Genomic DNA, 24,346 nt, shown 5'->3' with positions numbered 1-24,346 from the left:
AAAACTAAATATCTAGGACTTTTCAATGCAATATGGTTTTAATAGGATAAAAACTTGGTAAGAGCATCATGAGTTTGATTTCTATAATCAGTTTCAACTTCAATAAATTCAATCATTCCATACAAATTCAGAAAACAGAATTTAAATTCAGTCGTCTGCTGGAACAAATCTCATCACTTTCAATCTAAGTCATTTACACAAACACAAGATCTCAAGTCAAGACTTTAGAAACCTTTTCAAGTCATCAAAGTACAAGTCAGTGTCAAGTCTCAAGTCACCAGAACCCAAGTCAAGTCAAGTCTCAAGTCTTCTCTTCACGCATCAACTCAAGTCTCAAGCGATTAAAACTGTGACTCGAGTCAGATTCCAGTCCAAGTCCTGACAGTGCACCTGGCCCTAACCTCCGGTCTCTCCCCTCCATCAGGAGCGCTCCACAGTGCTGCGGTGCCCGGTGGAGCCGGTCGGCACCCCGCTGGGTCTGATGGCTTCGGGCTTCCTGACCTCTCACCTCCGGAACGTCTCCCGCCTCGACTCCCCCGGCAGCGGCGGAGGAGCCGGGCTCGGCCCCGGCACCGGCCCCAGGTAGGGACGTGGTGAAGGTGTTGTCAGTAGTTGACTTGTCAGATTCTTTGGGCTTCATATAGCCTGATATTCAGATCGAATGGTCATTTCGTTCCCACTCCATTATTCAGCCTGAGATTTCCTCCTTGTTAGCCGTTTTCTTTGTGGGGGGGGTTGATTTTTCCTGAACCAATCACTAGTGACTGACGTGTCCCGCCACTCTGATGTTACTCAGTTTTATCACTAGGTTTAGCAAAAGCACATCAGCCATAAGCACAGGAAAGCACAGGAATCAATGAATGGTGCAGTATCTTTGTACATCTTTAATTTAAGTGATTTCAGATGTGCAGCCAGGTTGACACTTGACTTCTCAACTGCTAGCATGAATTTTCTTTCTTTTTGTTTCGTATATCAGACGATTCAACATGAAAGTACCGTAAATCCTCTAATATTGGCCCGGGCCTTTATTTACCTCGACTGCAGAGGGTACCAGGCCTTTATTGGAAGCAGGCTTATATTAGAGACAGGCCTTTATTTCTAATTCCCTCTGTTTGATAAGTGTATTTGCTCATATTTTAGTACGAAGCCTCCTTGTTTTCTGATCTGCTTCTGTTGGGGTTCGTTAGGTAGACGTTTTTTTATTACTGCAGTGCATTACGATAATTACGGTAATCGACGACGGCACGCTCCGGAGACTTCCGCCGGCCGAGCCGTCTTGTGGCACTTGTACGTTACTACAAACTACAGTTACAAACAGGCAGCAGGAGTTTACCGGTATCCACCGTTGTTTGCATGTAAGCTGAAGCTAACTGAAGCTAACTGAAGCTAAGAATAGAATCTATACAATTATATCATATCGACGTTGGAGGTTTCGGCGCGCCGAGGGCTAGTCTTGTTTCCTTTGTTTTTTCCCCCGGCCTTTATTTGTTCGTGTCGACCACGCCCCCGGCCATTATCGGAGACCCGGCTTTTAATTGACTACAGGCCACTATTAGAGGATTTACGGTAGTTTACATTTGAAAGCATCTGTTACCGTGCCGCTGCCTGACCCCTCCTTGGTGTTCTGCTCCTAGCAGCGGCTCTCCTCTGCACTACAGCGCTCTGCACAGCCACCAGGGCAGGATCATGACGTCATCACCGGGGTTCCACTCCCGCGTTCACTCCCCCAGTATATCCAACATGGCCGCCCTCAGGTGAGTTGGAATTCAAATTGAAGAAACAAATCAACTTGAAGAATTTTTACGAAACTGAATTAATCTATGAAATATTAAGAAAATAAGTGTAAGAAACTGTCTTTATTTTCACCTCAAATATATTTAGAACAAATGATTTAAAGCATCTTTTGTTTACTGCATAATATAACTGCGGCACTGTTAGACTTTGACTTTATTAATTCATGCTCACGGTTTTACACTCAAATCTCAGCAGAATTTTGCAGGCATAATTCAAGGCACATTGGACACACTAGATGAAGCAAAAACATAATGTCATATATTAAAAATACTATAAAATCACTGTAAGAATGCTGTAACTAAGCCATGAAAAAACCCTAAATTATATCTGTAGTTAAAAAGATGAAAAAAAGAGTCTCATTCATCCTTATTTTTTTGTTTGTTTTTGGCAGGAAGCCTCATTTGTCCCTGTAGTTTAAACCAGACTACCTCTTTAGAAATGTTCTTATCTGACAAACAGCACAAACATTCTCTAAAGGATTCTGCATTTTTAAGGCACAGAAATTTTCTTTGGTGAAGTCATGGAGAAGAAATGCAGTTCAAACTCAGGCCCAGGGTGGAAACCGTGTATATCATAGATTAGATGATATTCTTTCCAAAATGCTACACTTAGATGCTAAATTTTTAAGCAAAAAAGTGGTACCTCGAAATTTACCCTTCAACAGTGTAGATGTTTTCATCCTCAGACATTTTAGTATTTGGTAGGTGAATGTCTTTAACTAGCAAAATGAGTTTTACTATAATGTCAGTGTTTTGTGAGGGAAGTTGTCACTTTTACAAAACATGCGACACTTATGGCGATATAACTTTGTTCTTCTTCTCCCTTCTTTCTCCTCCCCTCTCTCTCCTCCCCAGCCGCTCCCATTCCCCGGGCATGGCGGCGCCGTCCTTCTCGGGCGCAGCTCGTTTCAACGCGTCTTTCCACACTCCGTCCCCCAGGGGGCACCACAGCCTGCTGCCCTCTCCCAACAGCACCCACAACGAGTCGGTGCTGGTGCCGGAGATGGAGCCCATCGTCCCCGACCTGTGCATGGAGCAGCTGTGGAGCGAGACCGCCACCGCCGGCTCTCACAGGTAGCGACAGAGACACCCAGGGGTGACGCTTAATGACAGACAGACTCCGGTTCTGTACAGTCCCACGCTGCGTTCATGGCGATGACACAGAGCTAGTTAACGTAACCCTCCTCCCCCACACCCACCCACAAATTTCTTATTTTTCTTATTTCTATATTATTGTTGTTATATATTGTAGTATAATGCACATACTTTACATATTTTTATTTTATTGTAGTATAATGCACATATTCTACATATTTTTATATTTATTTTCTTATTTCTATTTTTCTTATAATTTCTCTATGCCTATATATATTTCTGTGAGCAACTGCAACGAAACCCAATTTCCCCTCGGGATCAATAAAGTATTTCTGATTCTGATTTGAATGGGACCTCAGCTCTGTGCCCCCCCACACACACATATAGAGGAGTGAAGTGACTGACTGACTGACTGACTGACTGACTGACTGACTGACTGACTGCTGTAGCGGTAGTGCAGTGGTCAAAACAATCAAACTGTGATTTGGAAATGATTTGGCTGTCAATATTGCGATTTGTCATTTTTTCGATTAAATATGCAGCTCTAGTTATAATGGATTGCATGTATACAGATGGGATCTGATCAGGAGTTTTGTTTGATTCTTTTTAGACAAGTAGATGGCATAAATAAAAATTATCCAGAAAGTAATTTAACTTGCTGCGTAATGAAATTCGCTTTCATGTAGCTGAGAAGGCTAGTGAGGAAAAAGTATCGTGTTTACCAGTATTGCTTTTAACGTATCAGATCTGGTGTATTGTATCGGGGCAGCAGGGTTGCACAGTGAGTAGGGAAGGGAGGGAACCGGAAGTAGGGATTGGAATTTTAAGTAATTTCAGTATTCGAGTACTCGCATTAAATTATTATAGAGTACTCGCAAAAAAAAACTACCGTAAGAATATGGTCCGAAATTAACACCCAAGCGAAAATGGGGGTAGGGGCCCGTATCCGACTGGAAACACACAAGCGGAACCAAAGTTTGGCTAACGCTAAACAGTTAATTTCGTAGGCTATAGGCCTGTAAGAATATCTATTACTATCTAATGCTTTCACATTTATGTAAATTGGCCAACAACGGAAAACAAGTGCAATATTGAAATTCATTTATTGAACAACCAGGCTTCAATTAGCCTATTAAACCATACATTTTTGCTAGCGGTCCCGTCCAAAAAAATGTAAACTTTTAATATAGAACAGGGTCAATTTACGTTTATATTTATTATATACATGTATGTTTTTTTTACAAAGCAAAAAAAAAAAAATGCGAGTACTCTATACGTTGAACGAATACTGACGTCCAAATCGAGTACTCGAGTACTCATGCCCATCCCTAACCGGAAGGCTCGGGTTCAAACCGCCATGACAGCAAGCGTCCATCCTGCTGACGTTCCTTTGAGCCGGACACTGAATCCCTACCAGCGGTCAAGTGAGGATCACAGAACAATTCGCAACAGTACCCTTCCCTGGGAGTTTTTGACTGTTAGATATGTATGTATTTGTGTTATTTGACTGTCTTACATGTAGGTATTGGTGTTGGAAAACTGCTGGTATACAACACTAACCTGTGTTTGGTGTTTTGTGTGTGTAGGGAGATGAGCAGCCAGGCCTCTAAAGTGTTCCTGACCTCTGACCTCTGTGAGAACCACTACCTCTGCTTCCTGGTGGAGTCTCACCAACAGCTCAGGTCAACACACACACACACACACACACACACACACGTATCAGGGTATCAGTGGGTTTTGAAAAAGTCTGGAAAAAGTCTTACATCCCGTTATTAGAGGTCTTATCTTCTTCAGCATGTAATGACAGGTTTCTTTACGCTGCATGTCCACTCTTAAATGAGTACAGAACAATTCATTTCCCGGTGTCCTTTTTCTTATTCTGCCCATTTATAATATCAGAACTTGCATTAGCTGTGTTCAGTCAGAAATAGGCTGGTTTTGACAGCTTTGCTTCTTTATTTTCGCTTTTCAATTGGTCTTAAATTAAATTCCAGGTAGCATTAAAAATGTCTTAAATTTGGCTTTCTGAAACCTGCAGATACCCTGATATTTTGCAAACATTGGTTCTCACTTTATTTCCTTTCTGTCTCTCTTGTATACAGATAGACAAACATCCAAAAAACATAAAATATAACTAAATTTCATATAACTCACTGCCAGAGCACCGTTTCCTCTTTTCTTCTTCTTTATCATTTTTCAACCAGTATCTTTCTCTTTCTATCAGTTTCTGCCATCCTCCTCCTCACAGTCATTGTTTTCAGGTGTCTGTTAACATGTTTTTCTTTGCTTCCTCAGATGTGTTAAGTTCATCGAGAGCAACGATACTTCTCAGCTCATCTTTGCCTCTGTCACGACCATCCCTGCTAAAGACGCAGAGCCTCTGCAGGTAGATTAAAACAGTGAGGCATCATGGGATTGTCATGAGTAGGTGAAGGGTAGTGGAAATAAGTTTCATAATCGGTACACATGTGGTACATTAGAGCAGTGATTCTCAACATTTTTCATATCAAGGACCCTAATTTAGTCCACACCATATGCTGTTTGAAATTCTGTATTGCTGCTATCTTGGCCAGGGCTCCCTCGAAAAAGAGATCTTGTAATCTCAATGGGACTCACCTGGTTAAATAAAGGTTTAATAAAAATAAAAAAATTTAACATTAGGGCCGCAGACCCCCATTTGATGAGATTTTGTCTCTTGGACCCAAATTTGAGAATATTTTTATTGTTAGATATGATTTTGTCCAGAATCCCATGTCTCTCTGTATTGTAGATAGAGAGAAAACGGTGAAACTATGATCAAAACAGTCATTCTTCTACATTCCCTAATTGTGTTAACTTCTTGTAAATTAAATAATGGTGAAGTTTAACAATTCATCAATTTGCTGGGGACCCCCTGGAGCCCCCTCAAGGACCCCTGGTGGTCCCCGGACCCCACATTGAGAACCACTGCTTTAGAGTAATGGTAATGTACAGTTTATGCACAGGCCTGGAATGTATGGAAAATAAGTTTGATCATTTCCAGGTATGAATAGGTTTTGGAATTGCAAAAAAAATAGTTTAGAAAAGTATGAAAAAAAAAAGTGTTGTTCAGTCCCAATACACATGGCTACATTTTACAGGTCGTTGTTGTAGATCCTTTGGAATATTTATGGTGTGGCTTAAATTTTGTGGCGTAGCTGACAATCATATTTCCAAGTCGCTACTAGCATAAATGATATTGAGCACCGACCACAACCTTTAACTCAAGTCAAGAAATGAATGTCTGGAAAATGCATGGTTATTTTATACTCTGTAGATTTAATTCAAACATCTGTAAACAGTCGTGAGGCAGGTAATTCTGGATTCCACCTGACATGAGATGCTGAGCAAGTTAAAAACGCTGCCAAATTGAGTGTACAATTAGTAAAACATGTTGTGTTTGGGGCTACAAGCAAAACCCAGCAAGCATTTGATGGACAGTGATGTGCAGGAGGTGGTGAAGTCCAACTCCAATATAAACGACAGTATAAGATGTTCACAGTATATTATAGCATGCTAAAAGTTCATATTATAACAGCTTTGGAAACTGTTTTGAACTGATACGGCCATCGTCTCAACTTTAATTCTGGTGTTATATTTACTCAGGCTGTCAGTGTTGGTACATGATGTGCATGACGTCACTGCACTATAATTAGGTCTTTACTTGTTCTCATTACCTATAAATCCAGCGTGTGTATTTTTAGCTGAGCTGGATCTCTGAGGGCCTCATTGAACAGCTTTCTTTAGACCAGAAATCCTTACACGATTACAACAAATCTAGATGAAGGTTGTGTTATTGATTGATCTAGTTTAGTCTAGTGAATTGTGAATAGTTGCCTATTTGGGAGGTAATTATAACAGGTTAATTTACTGTAGGTTAATCATACTGCCCTATAGTAGGTGTAGAGATGATCCCAGCTATGGTTCTGTAGCCCAGTTGGTAGAACAAGACATCACCTGCCAGGGTTAGAGGTTTGAGGCCACTCTTACTGGAAGTGTATCCATGCGTGTGTTAAAATATGAAGTATCAACCAAATAATAGATATAGATGAAGCTGGATGGTTTCCAAAGATGACCCATCAAAACCTCCTTCAAATAAGAAATTGAACTAAAATTGATTGAACTATTAAAGGAAAGGAATTTTGAGCAGCTTCTTAAATAAAGTATTGTCAGAGAAAATCTTTCAACTGAAGACAATCCAAGAGTTCGCATTTCATTTCTTTAGACTGTTTTTTTCTGTCCAGCTGAAACATTCTTACTGTGGTTGCAATATTCAGCAAAAAAGATTGCAATATGATTGCAGCCCTACTTTCTATTATTTACTTGTATTTAGTATTTAGTTGACGCGCTTATCCTTACAGTGAATGCAGCTGTAGAATAAACTTCAATTCCTATCAATATCAGGAATATTAGGAATATTAAGGAAACAGTAGTCAGGAGTACCAGGGTCAAAACAACAGTGTCTTGACAATAGATGTAAAAAAATATTCCTGTGTTTGTAGAATCATGTAGAAAAGAAGTGCTACTGTATGTAAATAAATAAGAGCCAGAGAGAAAATGTTTTTTTGGGTATCTTGTTTCTGACTGTAAAATTCCTCCGCTCCTCAGAATATAGATGCCATGCTGGTTCTGGAGGCCAGTGGCAGTCTGGTTCTCTACACAGGAGTCACCCGGGTAAGGATGGACTCACACCACCAAGACTTAAGACACATTTAGCTCCAGACTTGGCTGAATTAATTTGATAAACAACATGCAATAATACAACTTTAACAATATCAGTAAATCAAAGTGTCTCCCATTGCCAGAAGCTCTGGCTCTCTCTGAAAGCTTTAGCGCCGTTTGCTCTGGAAGAACAGAACCTCTTCCTGTTTTGTGCCGTAAAGCGATCCAGCAGATTTCCCTCCAGATCCACCAGGTGGAGAAACTATGGAGGATGCAGAGTAGAGGCTGGTAGAGGCTGACAGGCTGACCACTGATGCTCTGCTTTGATTACAGTAATTATACTAATGTCCCACGCTAAAATGCTACATGTAGCACCTTTCAATTGCAGCCAATTATGTGCTTTGCTTTCATGCCAGCAATCATTTAATCAGAGTTGTTGTCACTTTTTTCAAATGGGGATTATCTAATTGAACAAAACTCGTCAAACACACATACAGCAGGCTATGTGTATGCAGGCAACCTGGGAATACAGTATATTTTAGGTAGTTATACTGAATAAGATGGTTTATTTTGTGTTTATTTTTTATGGTCTGTGGTTTCTGATCACATTCCTGGTTATTGATGAGTGATTTCCAGGGTGATAAGACATGTGATTCCCGTCTTGGTGTCCTTCCAGGTGAGCAAGGTGTTTGTCCCAGGCCTGCTGTCGCCCACCTTCAGCCTGTCCACCCACCCCATCCACCTCAGCGCCCCGGTGGAGATTGTCAGCACGCCGACCAACGCCGCCAGCAGGCACATCCACAGACTGGATGAGGTACCGCCACGTCCTAAAATACTGTTCTGTATCCGTTTGTATTGTTGATGAGCCCTCACTGCTGGGTTTTGAAGGCTGAATACAGATATTTTTTGGATTGAAGCAACTCTGCGGTTGGGATAATATGGGTGCTTTTATTTAAATTTGTGCCAATCGTGTAGGTTGCTTCTCTCCTTTCCATTCATGCTGGTGTCTGCACACAGTCAGCATAGTTGGAGATATCAGCGCTCGTTTTCCTCCTTCAGAAGAAGACATTTGCTGCCGTTCATTCTTGTCCAGTATGAAAAACAACTTCCACAAAGCAAGAGAATTGATCACAGGAAACATGAAGCCCTCATTTGGTTTGATCAGGCTGTCTTTGTTGGCCGGGACAGCAGTTAATTTCTAGCAAGATTTGACACTGTAAAGTTTGTATTTTAAAAATGATGAAAAACAAGTAAATGTAAAAAATCGAATTCCATACAGCATGCATTGCAAAATGACTGGGGGAAATGTAAACTAGATGTAGACAGAAGTAAACGGGCTGTAACTCTACATGACACTGGTATTCTCCTTTTGAGGTCTTCCCATAGACAACCAGTGTAGTGCTGATCAATTACAGAATAAATATGTAATAAAACAAACTGCATTATATGCGTCATATCAGAGGTGGATGACTTTGACTGGCTGATATCTGACTTTTAATAAAAGATATACTGGTCAGCCCTAATTTGCATGCTGAGACACTGTAGCCCCTCCACTGGCTTCGCTTACATAGTGATTTATTGGATTGAAGAAATTCTTTGGCTCTGAAATTTATTGTAAGAGCTTTTGAGGAGGGACAATGCAATATGTGATAGTTAAACCTGAGTTTTACATGAATCTTGATGCTAGAAAAGGTTTTTTATATGTGTAATGTTTATAAAAACCAGAGTAGCAGACCTATATTTTGAGTTGTGATGGCTTGAGAAAGTTTGAGAATGCCTTTTTTATATATGAGATGAGTCAAATGGTCAAAGAAAATGTGAATATGGCCACCATTTAGCTGGTTAAATAAATGACAGATATATTTGTGTCTTTGACTAATCTCTCTCTTGCTCTCCATCTCTTTCTGTCTTCCTTCTGTCTCACTTTCCCTCCTCCCCTCCTTCCCTCCCTCCCTCCCTCCCTCCCTCCGTTCCCCAGGCTGCGATGCCTTCTCCAGTGTCGGAGCTGAGGGGTCTAAACACTAAACACCACGAAACTTCCTTTTTGGAGGACTACACCTTCCAGCAGGCCACGCCCTACATCCACGCCCTGCGGGACCCCGTCTGCAACCGGGTCACTCTGGTAGGTTGGGGTGTGTGTGTGTGTGGGTGGGTGGGTGTGTGTGTGTGTGTGTGTTCAGGAGGGAAAGCAGCTGCCTTTTTTGTCTACCGGCCACAGCAGCTGGTAAATATCCAAATTTCACTTTCCCCTTTCACTATTTTACCAGCCAAATAGAATACAGCCTCCAAAAAATAGAAAATGTTCCAGCATTTTGTTGATGTCTGGTTGTACACATGTTGACAACAACACCTGGAGGGTCTGTTCAGTCAGTGACGTGTGTGTGTGTGTGTGTGTGTGTGTGTGTGTGTGTGATTCATGTTCATTAATATTTGTGAATGGGGGGCACAGGGGAGTGAATGTTTCTGACTGTGTGACTTTGTGTGTGTGTGTGTGTGTGTGTGTGCCTCCTGGGTCAATCCTGTCAAACTTAGTATAAACAGCCTCTTCAGCCCTGGGACACACACACACACACACACACACACAAACAGATCCCTGTGTCAAAGTGCCAAACAGTGTCTGCAGGCTGCTGCTTTGACACACTGCCTCTGTTCATCGATTTGCCCTCTGACCCCTTGATGCGTCTCCTCGGAGGCTAACGGTTTGCTAGCCGGGAGTTTCAGTCACTCTCAGTGTGTTGTCGGGTCGATGCTTTATTTTCTAATCAGGGTTTCTCTCTAATCGCTCAGCAGTGCTGTGAAACCACAGCAAGAACACGACCAGTCCTGCTAGAGGAAATGTGAAATTAAAATGTCTCATTTTGTCTAATTTTCCTCTAAAACCCAGCAAAAGGTAGTCTTGATGATCTTGACGATTCAATACGCAATACGGGGTTCAAGATTCAATACAACCACGATACGATGTGATCAATAAAAGTTCAGTGACAACAAAGTGCTGACTGTGCAGCATTCTGTTTATTTCTGAGGCACAAATCTTTCTAGCGATGCCGTTGGTTTACTAGAATGTAAACAACAATTTCAAAATGTCATTACAAAGTGACAATAATATAATTTGTATGGAGAGTGTGTGAAACTGTGATGGTCAAGCGTCTCATTTGTGATTACTACAGCAGAATAACATGGAGCTGATATTAGCATTCATTTTTCTGCCCCATGATACGATATATTACATTTCGATATATCGTCCCATCCCTAATGATAATGTATGATGGCACTGTTATACACTGGACCCTTTATATGTTGGAGATATTCAATATTGATGAACTTGAAGTAATGATTTTTATTATAATGAATATTGAGGTATCCAACCTGACTTTACTTTAGCACCACAGTTCCCATGGTGTTATCTAGTACTTTCATAATAGGTATTAGAAAGGTGCAAATGTTTCCAAAGTATTACATAATAATTATTGAGTAATGATTGCACAACTTACTACATTAATGTAGAACTGTTATCATGCTAGTAATTGCTCGTTATCACCACAAATTACTGGGATTTATTTGAGAAATTACACATTCTAATTACAAATAGTTACTCGTTATTATCAGAAATTACCAGTTACTTTCTGATAATTTCTATGTAAATTACACAGTAATTACCTTGTAATATGTGTACTGTAGTGTAAAGTGCTACCAATGGATGTATAGTGTTTTGTCAACTCATGAAATACACTACAAACATAACTGGGAACAAAATGGGTCCAGATGTGGAATTAAAAATTATTTCCCCCAACATCAATGCTATAGAATTACAGATTTATTTTTATTTTTTCTGCTGCACATCATTCAGTGGACTGTTACTGATTATTTAACAGCTTCATAGACGGAGCTGATACAGTTTTATTCTGTTGCTTTTCAACTGAATTTGAAAGTAAACTGAATTTGAATTGGTGTTGAATCTCTTCTTCTAGGAGCTGAGCAGTGGGACGATGCTGAGGATCTCTGTCCCGGAGATCGCTACCTCAGAGCTGGGTGAGGTCAACACACACACACACACACACACACACACACACACACACACACACACACACACACACACACACACACAGAAATATTAGTAACCACAGATTTTATGGTCTAGGACTTGTATCGTTTTCGGTTTGGTTCATGCGGACAGACACACAGATACACACACACACACACACACACACACACACACATATACATATACATTTTGTCTCTGAACACACACACGCACACACACACACACACACACACACACACACACACACACACACACACCTTTGACCAGAGATTTTCTGTTTCATATTGTATCATATTGTTTTCTCTTGTGCATGCAGACACACACAGACACATATAAACACACACACACACACACACACACACACACACACACACACACAGACTTGCACACACATTTACCCGTACATCTATGATCAGATATTTTATGTTGGTTAGTAATGCTTTCTGTTGTGAGCATGTACACACACACACACACACACACACACACACACACACAGCTGAGTCATACAGCAGTTAGGCTCTGGAAATTAGGTTTGAGTGCTGCCCTACGTTGTTACACAGTGACGTATACTCTTGATGCATTGAGGATGCCATTACACACACACACACACACACACACACACACACACACCCTCCTACTGATGATGATTAAGCCACTACATCAGTAAAGTGTCCATGTCCAGAGCAGAATAGGATGCACAAGCTCCGGCCTCGTTTCCCTCAGTTCGTGATGCACTTCCTCTCCTTCTTGTTTTTACCATCCTCTTTTATTTTCCTTTTGTTTATTTTTATCTGTATTCATGTCCTTTGTTGCCTGTAAAGCACTTGGTGACGAACCCGTTGGTAGAAAATACTCTGTAAATAAATCAGACTTAACTTAGATCTTTATCGTCTCCCTAGGGAGCTTTGCGTTGCACATAAAGCTTGTAGGTTTAGTTTTTACACGTGTAAATGATTAAATACCGGGGTTGAAAAGGGAGGAGAAGGCTGGAGTGCGCAGGTGAGATGAAAGCCATACTCACATGGGACTGCTATTGTGTGGGAACCTCAGGTAATTAATGAATTAACACTCAACGGGGGTGATTTTTGTTTAGTTAGATCTAGTTAGGCTCATTCTCTGCAAAGTCCTCTGAGACATGCTTGTGATGAAGGGCTATAGAAATAAACAAACTTGAACTTGTTGCTCCGGTAGAGGAGATTGGTGAATTCTCTCTCCATTCACTGCCATTGTACGACGGTTAAACCTTTCAGTTTGAACAAGTTTAACACCGAAGTCCAGTCGGAGGAAACTTACGCCGATGGAACGAAGAAAATCGTCGCCTATGTACAATTATTGATAAACTATTTTCTTCGTTCCATCGGCGTAAGTTTCCTTCGACCGGATTTCGGTGTTCCACTTGTTCAAACTGAAAGGTTTAATAAACATAAAGAAAGAGATTCACTTAACCACAATTCAGCAGCATGACTAGCTTTTTTTTTTTTTATATATTGTCAGAATAGAATAGAATATACTTTATTGTCCCAGAAGGGAAATTTGTCTCGGGCACAATGCTGCATACAGTTGCTCCATATAAAAGACGCATTAAACAAGACAACACAACAAGACACATTAAAGACAGTAAAGCAATTATAAGTTATCTGTGCAAGATGTCCGTCAAGAGGCAACACATTTGATCACAAGGAAGTGCTGTGCAGTCGTAGTAAAAGATTATCAATAATATATAGTCCATTTGCATCAAGTGTCCACTGATAAGAAAATGTTAAGTGCTTATAGTTGTTGCACACCTCCACTATGAGTTCCTTTATGTGCTAGAAGTGATTTTCAGACTGTTCCTCCATACAATGGCAGTGAATGGAGAGAAAAAAAAAAAAAACACGATTCTCCAGTCTGCTCTACCGGAGCAACAGATCACAGAATCACTGATTTGGGGGTTTTATCATGGAGGAAGAGACACAACCCAAGACACTACCAAAGCTCAACAGCACTTTAAGGTTTGTGCTACAAATGCATTTTAAAACCTTCCTCTATAGATTTGACCACTGCCTCCATTTTGCAGACATGTTGGCAGGTAACAGATGATCGTTTGGGAGATCTTTTCGGTTCTAAAAATCCATTCGGCTGGTAAAATAGACAGCTGGCAAACTTTGGAAATGACTAGCGACTGTGGCCATTGAACAAAGAAGCTATATTCCCACGCTCGTTGGGTGTCTTACCAGCGAAAACTAGCTGACGACCAATTATTTAGGGATAATTAATATGCTTTGTAGCCACACATATATTTTACTGTTTAGCCAATTAAAGCAGCTGTCAACTGTTGTATCTCTTCTTTTGTTTTACCTGCAGCTAATTGGCCTCTGTGTCTATTCAGACCTCAGAATCCGTTCTGACCATGAACCTTCAAGTTCCTTAATCTCCCTGATATCCGCTCACATTTTGTTTCTTAAGTATTCAGCGTCATTAAGGTGTGTGTGTCTGTGTGTGTGTCTCTTTGTTTGTGTGTGTGTGTGTTTGATGTAACATCGCCTTGTGTTGCTGGCTGCCCATTATTTAGTAATTGATCTCACAGACGAGGCTTTCTCCCTCTAATGAAATGGCATTTATCCACCTCCTTCCCTGACCTTTCCCACTCCGGACGTCCAATTAAGATCGCCCGGCGACGGTGATTAGGAATCTGATTGGTCAGAGCCGTTGGAAGACACTGGAACACTAATCACTGTTGTAGTGGTGATGCTTTTTCTCTTTGCCTCCTTTGTTTTCCGCTATTGAGAGGAAGAGGCAGACGATCACAGTAACAGGAATGTGATCGGGAACAGAGAAAGTAGTGGAAAAACAAATCTCCTATTAGAAATGAATGGAAGCTGTGTTTTTTAACCATTGTTTGCCCAGGGAAAGTTGAATAGCACTCTTCATATTTATTTAAACTGATTTATTCACACATTAAAGAGTATTTATTATCAATAATTTCTTTATATATTGAAAAGAGCCTGTTGTTGCCCCCCCCCAAAAAATATTTCTTTACATTTTTGTAGAATATCCACCTGCTAAATTGAAGTGCAAGCGATTTGGACCCATTGCTGCTGTATTTCCCACTGTGATTTCCCACATTTCTCAAAATAACATCTTCTGTTCTCTCTTTCTCCACTCTGATCTTTTTGGCCCTTCCTTTTTCCCTCTCCTCTCTTTCAGTGAGGAAGTGTCTCCAGGCGATTCGTTTCATCCTCCCCAAGGAAGCTGCTATGAAGGTTTGTAGAAGTGGGAGCTAATTGGAAAAATGGTGCACCAAGACACCACGTTTTTAAGATCTCCAAAACTGAATGTAAGGCTGCATTTAACAGTATTAAAGGACTTTTGAGGCCTTGAATTTAGGTATTAAAATCTAAATTTGGTCATTATTTATTCAACAGATGCGTTTCCATTTCTATTTATCGCGTTTCTTTATCGGCAAAAATATTTTCTGCTTCAAATGTAAAAACTGTTTTTGCCATATTGGGGAAACTATTTAATTTTGCCATTTCCATTCAACTTTTCTAATTCGCTACCTTCGAAATTGAAAATAAAATGACTCAGCTATATAACTGTTGATATGTATTGTGTTATTATGCAGGTTTTGGTGAAGTGGTATAACATCTACAACGCCCCCGGCGGGCCCAGCTCCCACGCAGAGTGGAACCTGTTTGTCACCTGTTTCATGACGCTGATGGGCTACAACACCGAGCGCCTGGCCTGGACTCGCAACGTGAGCCAACACTTTAAACGCCTGCTATTCTAAACCTACAGAGAGCTCCTAATATAGCTTCTTATCTCACCGATTCGCCTGCCTTGACCCCCACAGCTCCACTTTGAAGTGCCTCTCTCTCCAGTGATCGCAGCCAAGAAGGCTCGTCCCTCCGACGGCGGCTCTGATGAGGTGGGTGGTTACCGTATTATCTGTCAGGGTGATCGCTGGCACGATTAGCACATTAGCATAATTGTTGTCTAGTCCGAAATGACTTGTAGACGTGCATTCTCTGAAGACTGCCATCCAGTGTTAGTGGTAAAGAAAGAGGAGTGTGCAGCATTTCATTTAGAGTAAAAAAGGGAATGCATCTCAACCAGAGTGGCTGTCAGGAGGGGATGAACACTCTGAATCGACTCAACAACCTGGAGAAGTAATGCTGCTGGGTTTCTACACATGTGGAAAACATGGAAATGTAATGGAATTTGAAAATACTACTTTCCAGACCCGGAAAATGGAAATTATGGAAATTGTTATATTTATGCATTCGTCATCATCTCAGCTAGTAAATGTAGGCACCCTTGAAGAAATAATAACCCAGATAATATACTTTCTAATCGCAGGAAGTCATGGAAATGATGTTTTCCAGATCTGGAAAAGTTATAGAAAAGGCTACATGTACAAAAAGTTTTGGGAATGTCCTGGAAATCTTTTCTGATCATTGTTTCAGGTCAAAGGTTTACTGTCAAACCTGGTTCCTGGTAGATCTAGGTACTTTTTGAAGGAATAATACTGTAAACAACACATTTCTTTATTGTAGAAGCCCCAAACGAGACCTGGGACATTCAAATCAGCTATTCAACAAAACACTGTAACATCTGAACACAGACTGAAATGATGCTGTATTTCATGGAATAGTCATGAAAAAGTCATGGAATTCAATCAGTGCAAATGTGTAGGAAACCTGTATTTAAAAGTCCAATACCAACCAAAGAATACATTTGGTTTTCTACATTTTCATTAAGGTAGTAAATAAAAAAAAATCAGTCAACAGTTGTCGGCCTAAAAGTCTGCTAGACAGTAGGGCTGAAAGATATTGACAAAAAATCAAATTGCAATTATTTGACAGAATATTGCAATTGAGATTTAAACTGCGATTCTTATCATTACAAGTTTTTCTTGTCATATTTTTAGAACTTTAAAATTGCTTAAATAAAAGTGATTTTGTTAAAAAAAAGCAATAGATGTCAGTGTGCAGGATTTACTGAGTTTGAGTCTGATGACAGGACCAAAAGATCACCTGCAACTCTAAAACTCCTTGTTCACAAATCCAGTTTGGACACAAACTCTCTCTGAAGCAATTAATCGCCTCCTCTACGATTTGGAAATTGCAGAAGTTCAAATAACAATTTCGATTTTTTTTTCGATTGACTTGTTCAGCTCTACTAGAAGGGGAAAACCCTGCGTTCAACCCGTTAAATAATGATGGAGCTGCTCCTGTCCCCAGCAGCAGTTCAGCAGTGCATGTGTCCTACATCTGTGTGTTTACCAGCTCACTGTTTTTCTGAACTAAACCTTTGACATAAAGAGGAAAGTAAATAACCTGTAGCCTGTCCTACAGTCGAACACACACACACACACACACACACACACACACACACCGTCTTTAACACACTAGTGGTTAAAGGAAAAACTTAATGGAAGGTTGTGTGTGTTTGTTCTCTTCAGAGCAAAACAAGACTGTGAAAGGTCAATCAGCTGGAGGCTTAGGCTATGCTGTATACTTGTTCAACGTGTGTGTGTGTGTGTGTGTGTGTGTGTGTGTGCTTGTTTGTGTGTGTTTAGACCTGAGGAGCTATATGACTCAGATTAAACAGAAGCACGTTGTTGACGCTGTTACTCCTCTGACCTCTGTCTGTGTGTTTGGGATGTGCAGAAATCTCTCCTCGACTAGACGAATCGACTCGTCTTTGTCTCCTCTCATTCTGTACTCATAAATGTGAAAATCCGTCGTTAATAATTGTCTAGCTGCGAAAAGGCCTGGTTACTCTTTTGGTCTCAGTACACTAAGGATGGGACGATTTATCGAAATTCAATATATCGCAATACAAAAAAGTGACAGTGCTTATCGTGGGGCAGAAAAATGAATGGCGATATTAGCTCGATTTTATTCTGCTGTAGTAATCACAAATGAGGCGCTTGACCATCACAGTTTCACAATTTCTCCATCCAAATTATATTGTTTGCACTTTAATGACATTTTTAAACTGTTGGTTACATTCTAGTAAAGCAATGCCATTGCTAGAAAGATTTGGGTCTCAGAAATAAACATAATCCTACACAGTCAGACTTTATTGTCAGTGAACTTTTATTTATTATTTACATCGTATCGTGGTCGTATTGAATCCTGAACCCCGTATCGCTTATTGAATTGTATTGTGAGATAAACATATCGTCCCATCCCTACAGTACACCCATGTCAGCATTTCTTTCATTAAAGTAGACACATTTTGCAATTAGCTGTTGACATTTTTGGCATCTCGACACACGGCCACCAGCCAGAGCGTGGGATACTACACAGAAAACTTTCCAGTGTGAGTAAGTGTTGATTTTCCAGTGACAATTATCGACAAGTGCTGCTGACTGGAGAGTTGTTTGTCCACTCAGAGCTGATCTGGCCCTGAGGCGGCTGTTCAAAACTATTGAAAGTGTTAAATTAACTCAGATGAGTGTGGACTTACATAAACACTGGCCTAACAAGTCTTGATTTTAAGAGTTAAATTAACACTCACCCTTTTGCTGTGTGGTGCTGTTTCCACGATAATATGATCATACGCAACTTTATTTGTATAGCATTTTTCAAAAGCAAATTTACACAGCTGAGATAGGAAAAAGTGAATAAAATGAATGAAACAGTAAATTTAACGACCAGAAAATGCCTGACAATTAATATAAAATAATAGTAATAGCTGAGTGGAAGAGAAGCATGAGTGTGTTTTCATTAGAGCAAATCCCCACAAGTGATTTAATGATGTTTTTGTGTAAATGCATGGATACTAATGTATATAGGTCTGGAGAGAGACTAACATTTTGAAGCTGGAAATCTGAAGGAGCCCAGTTTAAGGGAAAAAACATTTTTATTGTCATTGCTGGTTGTTTGCCCTGTGATGAACACTGACTGGAGGTCAGAGTTTGCCCACCTGTTTATTTACCACCACATCACTGGGTCTCATGCCTCCATCTGTTCTCTCTGCAGGACTGGGACTATTTGTTGGGGTCTCATTACCACCGTCAGATGGTTTCCCAGCCTGTCTGCGGTCCGGTGGACCCCTGCTCCCCCGCTGCTGTCACCGCAGACACAGAGGTCCTCTCTTCTGTATGGAACTCAGCCTGAGTGGATCAATATATTGCATGTTGTTTGATTTAGTTTGTCTTTTTTCATACTAGTGTTAGACTGATTTATCAGTTTATCAGTTTGGCCTTTTATTAGAAATCAGATATCAGTCAATCAGTGTCACCCATCTCTGATATGATGGATATGATAGAATTTGTTTGATTAGATATTTATTGTAGAATTGATCAATACTACACTGGTTGTCTATGGGAAGCCCTTAAGCTCAACTGATTCTAATGAGACATTTTGGATGCATGAATATGTCTTTATATTTTCCTTCTGCTTCTTCTGCTTCCTCTTCTGCTTCTTCTTGTGCTTCTTCTTCTGCTTCTTCTTCTGCTTCCTCTTCTGCTTCCTCTTCTGCTTCTTCTTCTGCTTCTTCTTGTGCTTCCTCTTCTGCTTCTGCTCATTTTCCTCTTCCTGGGTTCAAATGGAGAGTTTTAGTGTCTCATGATGGTCTAAATTCTGTTTCAAAGGCTTTCCCTCCCATGAACAAAAATCTTGGGGCAAATATTTGTAATTTTTGTCACTTTAATCCACAAATATCAGTATTGGCCTTCAAAAAACGTATATCCGTTGAACTCTATTGCATAGTACATTGACTATATCTTCTCTGTTGTCTCCTGTTCTCCTCCCCAATCTTTTACACTTAGACTTGTGTTTGCTTATCTTGACTTGTCTTCTCTTGTCTTCTCTTGTCTTCTCTTGTCTTCTCGTCTTCCTCTCCTCCTCTTCCCAGGCGTCTCCTCCCATCAGTCCGTCTCTGAGGTTGGACAGTTCGGCTCCTCTCTTCCCTCACATTCCTGCCCTCTTCTACGTTCTCCACCTGCTCTACCAGGAGCTGCAGCTGGACGAACTGCAGAGAGCCGGAGCCTCGTCTCTGGTCTGTCTGCTGCAGCAGCTGGCCAGGTAACCGCCTGTGTGTGTGTGTGTGTGTGTGTGTGTGTGTGTGTGTGTGTGTGTGTGTGTGTGTGTGTTTTCTTGACTGGATATGGGGCAGGCAGGGGGCGGCAGTACCCTAAACGTTAGAGAAGCAGGTTTGTGACTGAAAGGTTGCTGGTTCAAATCTCTGGATCAGCAAGGAAAATGTGGGCGATGAAACTGAATGAGTAAAGTTATGTTCAGATTTTAGCGCAGTCAGTAAGTGAATTAGTAACAAAGTTCTATGGAGACAGTTTATTTGTGGGTCAGAGTGATGCACGGTCAAATGCAGCAAGCACTCAAAGTTCAAATAGATTTTACTTTGAACCGCCTACATTTCCCAGAATGCCTCGTTGATCTTTCCACACACAGCCAACGGCTTTACAGTAGAGGTTGTAGCACACAGACCATCTTTGTAGTCTTGTCAAGATTTCCAAAATGAAGGAAAAGCTTATTATTTCAGAATTTACAACAATCATACAACAACTCTATCAAAGAATACCAAGACTCCACAAAGAAGACCTGTGCATGGTGAAATGTTGGCCTTCACATGACGCTTGCTTTATTCACTCACTGTGCCTTCAGATGGACTGAGTGGGTAGTTCTAGTAATTCTTCATTGGTTTTTAATTAGCGCCACCCAGTGCGCTGGAGACACATTGCGCTTTTCGACGCGGCGATCGCAGTGCAAGAGCAAAGAGCCTTGTTCTTTCGCTGAAATGCAAATAGTCCTAAATGCCCCTCCCCCCTCACACAACAACCACTGTTGAGGAGCCCACGAGCAAGGCACTGAACCCCCAGCTGCTCCAGAGGAACAGCAGAAGACCGTGCTTGCACTGGACAGCTTCCAGGTGTGAGAGTGTGGAATAAAAGCGTGGACTTCTCCTAAATAAGTAAAGGTTAAAAAATGGAGAGGAGATATTATCAACCTGTCCCATTTATCAAAACAAACAAAACCTGCTCTACTTTCCGGCCAAATCCGTTTGACTCTCACGTCACAAAACAAACTCCATTGTTGTCAGTGGAGGCTTGTGAGTAATGGCGGCTCTTGTTGCGACGTGTCAAGAGAAATAACCTCCAGCAGGCTGTCAAGTGACCGCTGTGATTGGTGGCAGAAGAGGTGGAGTGGGAGAGTGAAGCGCTCTTCAGAGGAGTAATTGGCCTGCGTCGGTTAGCGTGTGGGCTGCTGTGAAGTGTGGTGCAAATTTTGACAGTGTTTCTGCCTTTATTAGATTGCTGCGTACAGTACAGCAGCAGGTTATGGCTGAACGACGCTTTCTTAGCCTTCGTAGCTCCAAATGTCTCGTGACGCCGTTCGCTCACTCGTAGCTCCGTCAGCTGTTGTTGAGCAGTAGAGAATGGAAGAGGGAAAGGTCTGTTCCACAACGGAGTACAGGACGGAAAGTGAGTTCTGAAAGCCAGAAATATCACAATCAATTGAACAAAATAAATAAATTGAAATATGAACAATTTCCAAATCGCAGAGGCTGCAATGAATTGCTTCAGAGAGAGTTGTGTCCAAACTGGATTTGTGAACAAGGTGTTTTAGAGCTGCAGGTAATCTTTGGTCCATGAATCAAAACCTTTCATCAGAGTCAAACTCAGTAAATCCTGCACACTGACATCTATTTTTTTCAACAAAATCACTTTCCTAGTTCTAAAAAAATGTATGACAAGAAAAACTTGTGATGATATGAATCGCAGTTTAAATCGTAATTGCAATATTCTGTCAATCACAATTAGATCTTTTAGCCCTAGCGCCTGGTGAAATACTCACTGAGTCATTGGAAGTGATCAAACCCCACAGATACACTGTGGTCATTTTGTGCTGTGGGGAACTGAAAATCTTCATTATTACACCTTTAGAGTGATTCAGATTCATCTGCACCTATATGATTTCAGTAACAAAAAAATGTGGAAATCTGGAAAAGACATTTGCACAATTTGAAGAATTTGACAATTCTTTTTTTTTTCAGGTCTGGAAAAGTTATAGAAAATGTTACATATCCAAAAATCCTGTAGAAATATCATGAAAATCTGTAGATAATTTTCAGATGGTTACATTTTATATAGTTAGATAACTCTACAGTGCTTACACACACACACACACACACACACACACAGCTGAGAATTGTGTGGGATGTTCAGGGCTTGACAAGGGGATTAAAAACTATTGATTATCTGCTAAGCAGAATGGTAATGGCCTACAGCTGCTAATTGCTCTGAGTCTGTTTCTTAATTACTGGTAAAGAAAAAACAAGTCAAATGCCAAGGAGCCTTTCTGAGAGGATGGAGCCATTTTTAGACTTGATTCAGCACTCAGCAGTTTGTTATTGTCCAGTTGTGCAGAGATGGCCGCTGGGAAAGTCCTGCTACCTGGTACAAGGCAGAGTTTATAATCTGATGTAGAAACTTTGTAGAAATTTGCTTTATTTATCACTAGTTTGTAATGTTTCGTGCATTCCAGGAGGTAATTTGTGATGAAGTAGCTCTTTTGTAAGAGTTTAACTGTTTAAGTGTTTCATGGATTTTTCCGTTAAAAAGAGAAGATTCATTAATGAAATATATACATTCATATACCAGTTCATTAGGGAGATTCTGTCGGTCAAGTAACAGGACTTACTGTATAGATACAATAATAGCAAACTGCACTCACACTCAAACCCACACACACTCATCGATACACACACACACACGTCCTTTCTCTCCATGGCCTTAGAAGAAAGGAGCTGCTTGTTGTGTATGTTCACTCAGACAAGTACACACACACACACACACACACAAGATCAATACCAATTTTCACACCTGAGCCAGCTATCGTATCTTAACGAATTTCGTTTGTAGTAGAGTGTTTTAGGGTCTGAATGCCGTTTCTCCTCTGGAACACAACATTTCTGGGTGAGACACTGCCAACACATGAATGAAAACAATTGTCAAAAACAGAACTAGTCATTTATTTATTGATTTACTTTTGTGGGAAGCATAAAGGACATTTTGAAGATCCTAAACGGCCAGGAATACGAAGAGCCAACGTTTCTGCACATATAAACTTTGTCCAGTCTTCAAGAATTATGATACAGAAATATTAATTCAAATCATCTTATTTTTCTCCCTCCTTGTCGTCCTGTTTGCAGAGACCTCCAGCTGGAGGAGTATGTGGATGTGTACTGGAGAGACTACCCGTCATTAATCAGCAGCTTCACTGAGAGCTGCCTCATAGAGCAGGGTAAGACACAGTGAACAGGTAATGGGATGAAGCAGACAGGACAATACTACGGCTGAACAATTAATCGAAATTTTAGCGAAATCGCAATATGGCCTACTGCAATTTTCAAATCGCAGGAGGCGCAATATTTGTTAAAGGCGAAATGTGTGTCAAAATACTATTTTAAATTAAATATTGTCATGCTGCAGAGATGTCCTGGCCTACACATCATATTCTACAGACTTAAGAAAACATCTTTGTTTGGTACAGATCCCCGCAAAAATCACACCATAATCATTTTAATATGTTTTTCAATGAAAATGAGAATAATGATGTAAAAATGATCATTCCCTCTAATATCGCAAATCATATCGCAATTGCAATAGCAATATCAACATATAACACACTTGCTGGGTGAATCTCTTTTCCTGTGTGTGTGTGTGTGTGTGTGTGTGTCAGTTTAAGGTTCCTCTGTGTGTGTGTGTAGAGTTTCTTGCAGTACGACTCTTAAATTGTGAATATAGTCAGTTTTATACATTACTAATGAAAAGTCGTTTCTGATGCAGATTCACTTTGCTTCCTCTCCTGCCTCGCTCCCTTGCCATCTTTCCTCCCTCCCTTCTTTTCCTCCTTCTGTCTCTTTCTCCCTTCCTCCCTCGTCTTTATTCCCTTGCTGTCCTCCCTCCATCCCTCTCTCTCTCGCTCCCTTCCTCTCCATCTTTCCTCCATCTTTCCTCCCTTGCTGTCCTCCCTCTTTCTCTTTCTCCCTCTCCATCTTTCCTCCCTCCCCTCCTCTCTATCTTGCTTCCCTCCTTCTCATCTTTCCTCCCTCCCTTCCTCCCTTCCTTTTTCCCCTCCATATTTTCTCCCATGCTTCCTGCCTTGCTTTCTTCCCTCCATTCATTTCTCCCTGCCTTTCTCTCCATCTTTCCTCTCTATCTTTCTTCCCTCCTTTCCTCTCCATCTTTCCTCCCTCGCTTTCTCCCTTGCTGTCCTCTTTCTCCCTCTCTGTTTCCTCACTCTCTTCCTTTACTCCCTCCATCTCTTTCTCCCTCCCTTCCTCTCTATCTTTTCTGCCTCCCTTCCTCTCTCTTTCCACCCTGCCGTCCTCTCTTCCTTTCCTCCCTCCATCCCTTTCTCCCCCCCTCCCTCTCCATCTTTCCTCCCTTGCTTCCTCACTTCCTTTCCTCCGTTTCTCCTTCTCCCTCTCCATCTTTCCTCCCTTGCTTCTTCCCTTCCTTTCCTCCCTCCATCTTTCTTCCTCCCTCCATCTCCATCTTTCCTCCCTCACTTCCTCCCTTGCTATCCTCTTTCTCCCTCTCTGTTTCCTCACTCTCTTCCTTTACTCCCTCCATCTCTTTCTCCCTCCCTTCCTCTCTATCTTTTCTGCCTCCCTTCCTCTCTCTTTCCACCCTGCCGTCCTCTCTTCCTTTCCTCCCTCCATCCCTCTCTCGCTCCCTTCCTCTCCATCTTTCCTCCATCTTTCCTCCCTTGCTGTCCTC

The 24,346-nt window shown here is 41.1% G+C and overlaps 1 protein-coding gene across 1 annotated transcript in view; it reads left to right on the top strand.

The window, feature by feature from the left end:
- Nucleotides 1-24,346, top strand: part of anapc1 (anaphase promoting complex subunit 1) — an 80,267-nt gene that overhangs the window by 7,810 nt on the left and 48,111 nt on the right. Inside the window, exons 9-23 of the mRNA XM_078288682.1 lie at nucleotides 425-582; nucleotides 1,635-1,754; nucleotides 2,649-2,867; nucleotides 4,475-4,570; nucleotides 5,184-5,274; nucleotides 7,515-7,580; nucleotides 8,245-8,382; nucleotides 9,547-9,690; nucleotides 11,537-11,597; nucleotides 14,797-14,852; nucleotides 15,215-15,346; nucleotides 15,443-15,517; nucleotides 18,582-18,701; nucleotides 19,459-19,628; nucleotides 22,774-22,865. Coding sequence (XP_078144808.1) covers nucleotides 425-582; nucleotides 1,635-1,754; nucleotides 2,649-2,867; nucleotides 4,475-4,570; nucleotides 5,184-5,274; nucleotides 7,515-7,580; nucleotides 8,245-8,382; nucleotides 9,547-9,690; nucleotides 11,537-11,597; nucleotides 14,797-14,852; nucleotides 15,215-15,346; nucleotides 15,443-15,517; nucleotides 18,582-18,701; nucleotides 19,459-19,628; nucleotides 22,774-22,865 — 1,738 coding nt within the window. The remainder of the gene's footprint in view (nucleotides 1-424; nucleotides 583-1,634; nucleotides 1,755-2,648; nucleotides 2,868-4,474; nucleotides 4,571-5,183; nucleotides 5,275-7,514; nucleotides 7,581-8,244; nucleotides 8,383-9,546; nucleotides 9,691-11,536; nucleotides 11,598-14,796; nucleotides 14,853-15,214; nucleotides 15,347-15,442; nucleotides 15,518-18,581; nucleotides 18,702-19,458; nucleotides 19,629-22,773; nucleotides 22,866-24,346) is intronic.

This window comes from Centroberyx gerrardi, chromosome 15, assembly GCF_048128805.1.
Source record: "Centroberyx gerrardi isolate f3 chromosome 15, fCenGer3.hap1.cur.20231027, whole genome shotgun sequence".
Classification (NCBI taxonomy): domain Eukaryota; kingdom Metazoa; phylum Chordata; class Actinopteri; order Beryciformes; family Berycidae; genus Centroberyx; species Centroberyx gerrardi.
The sequence above is the reverse complement of the archived record's forward strand: the minus strand, read 5'-3'. Positions and strand labels throughout refer to the sequence as shown.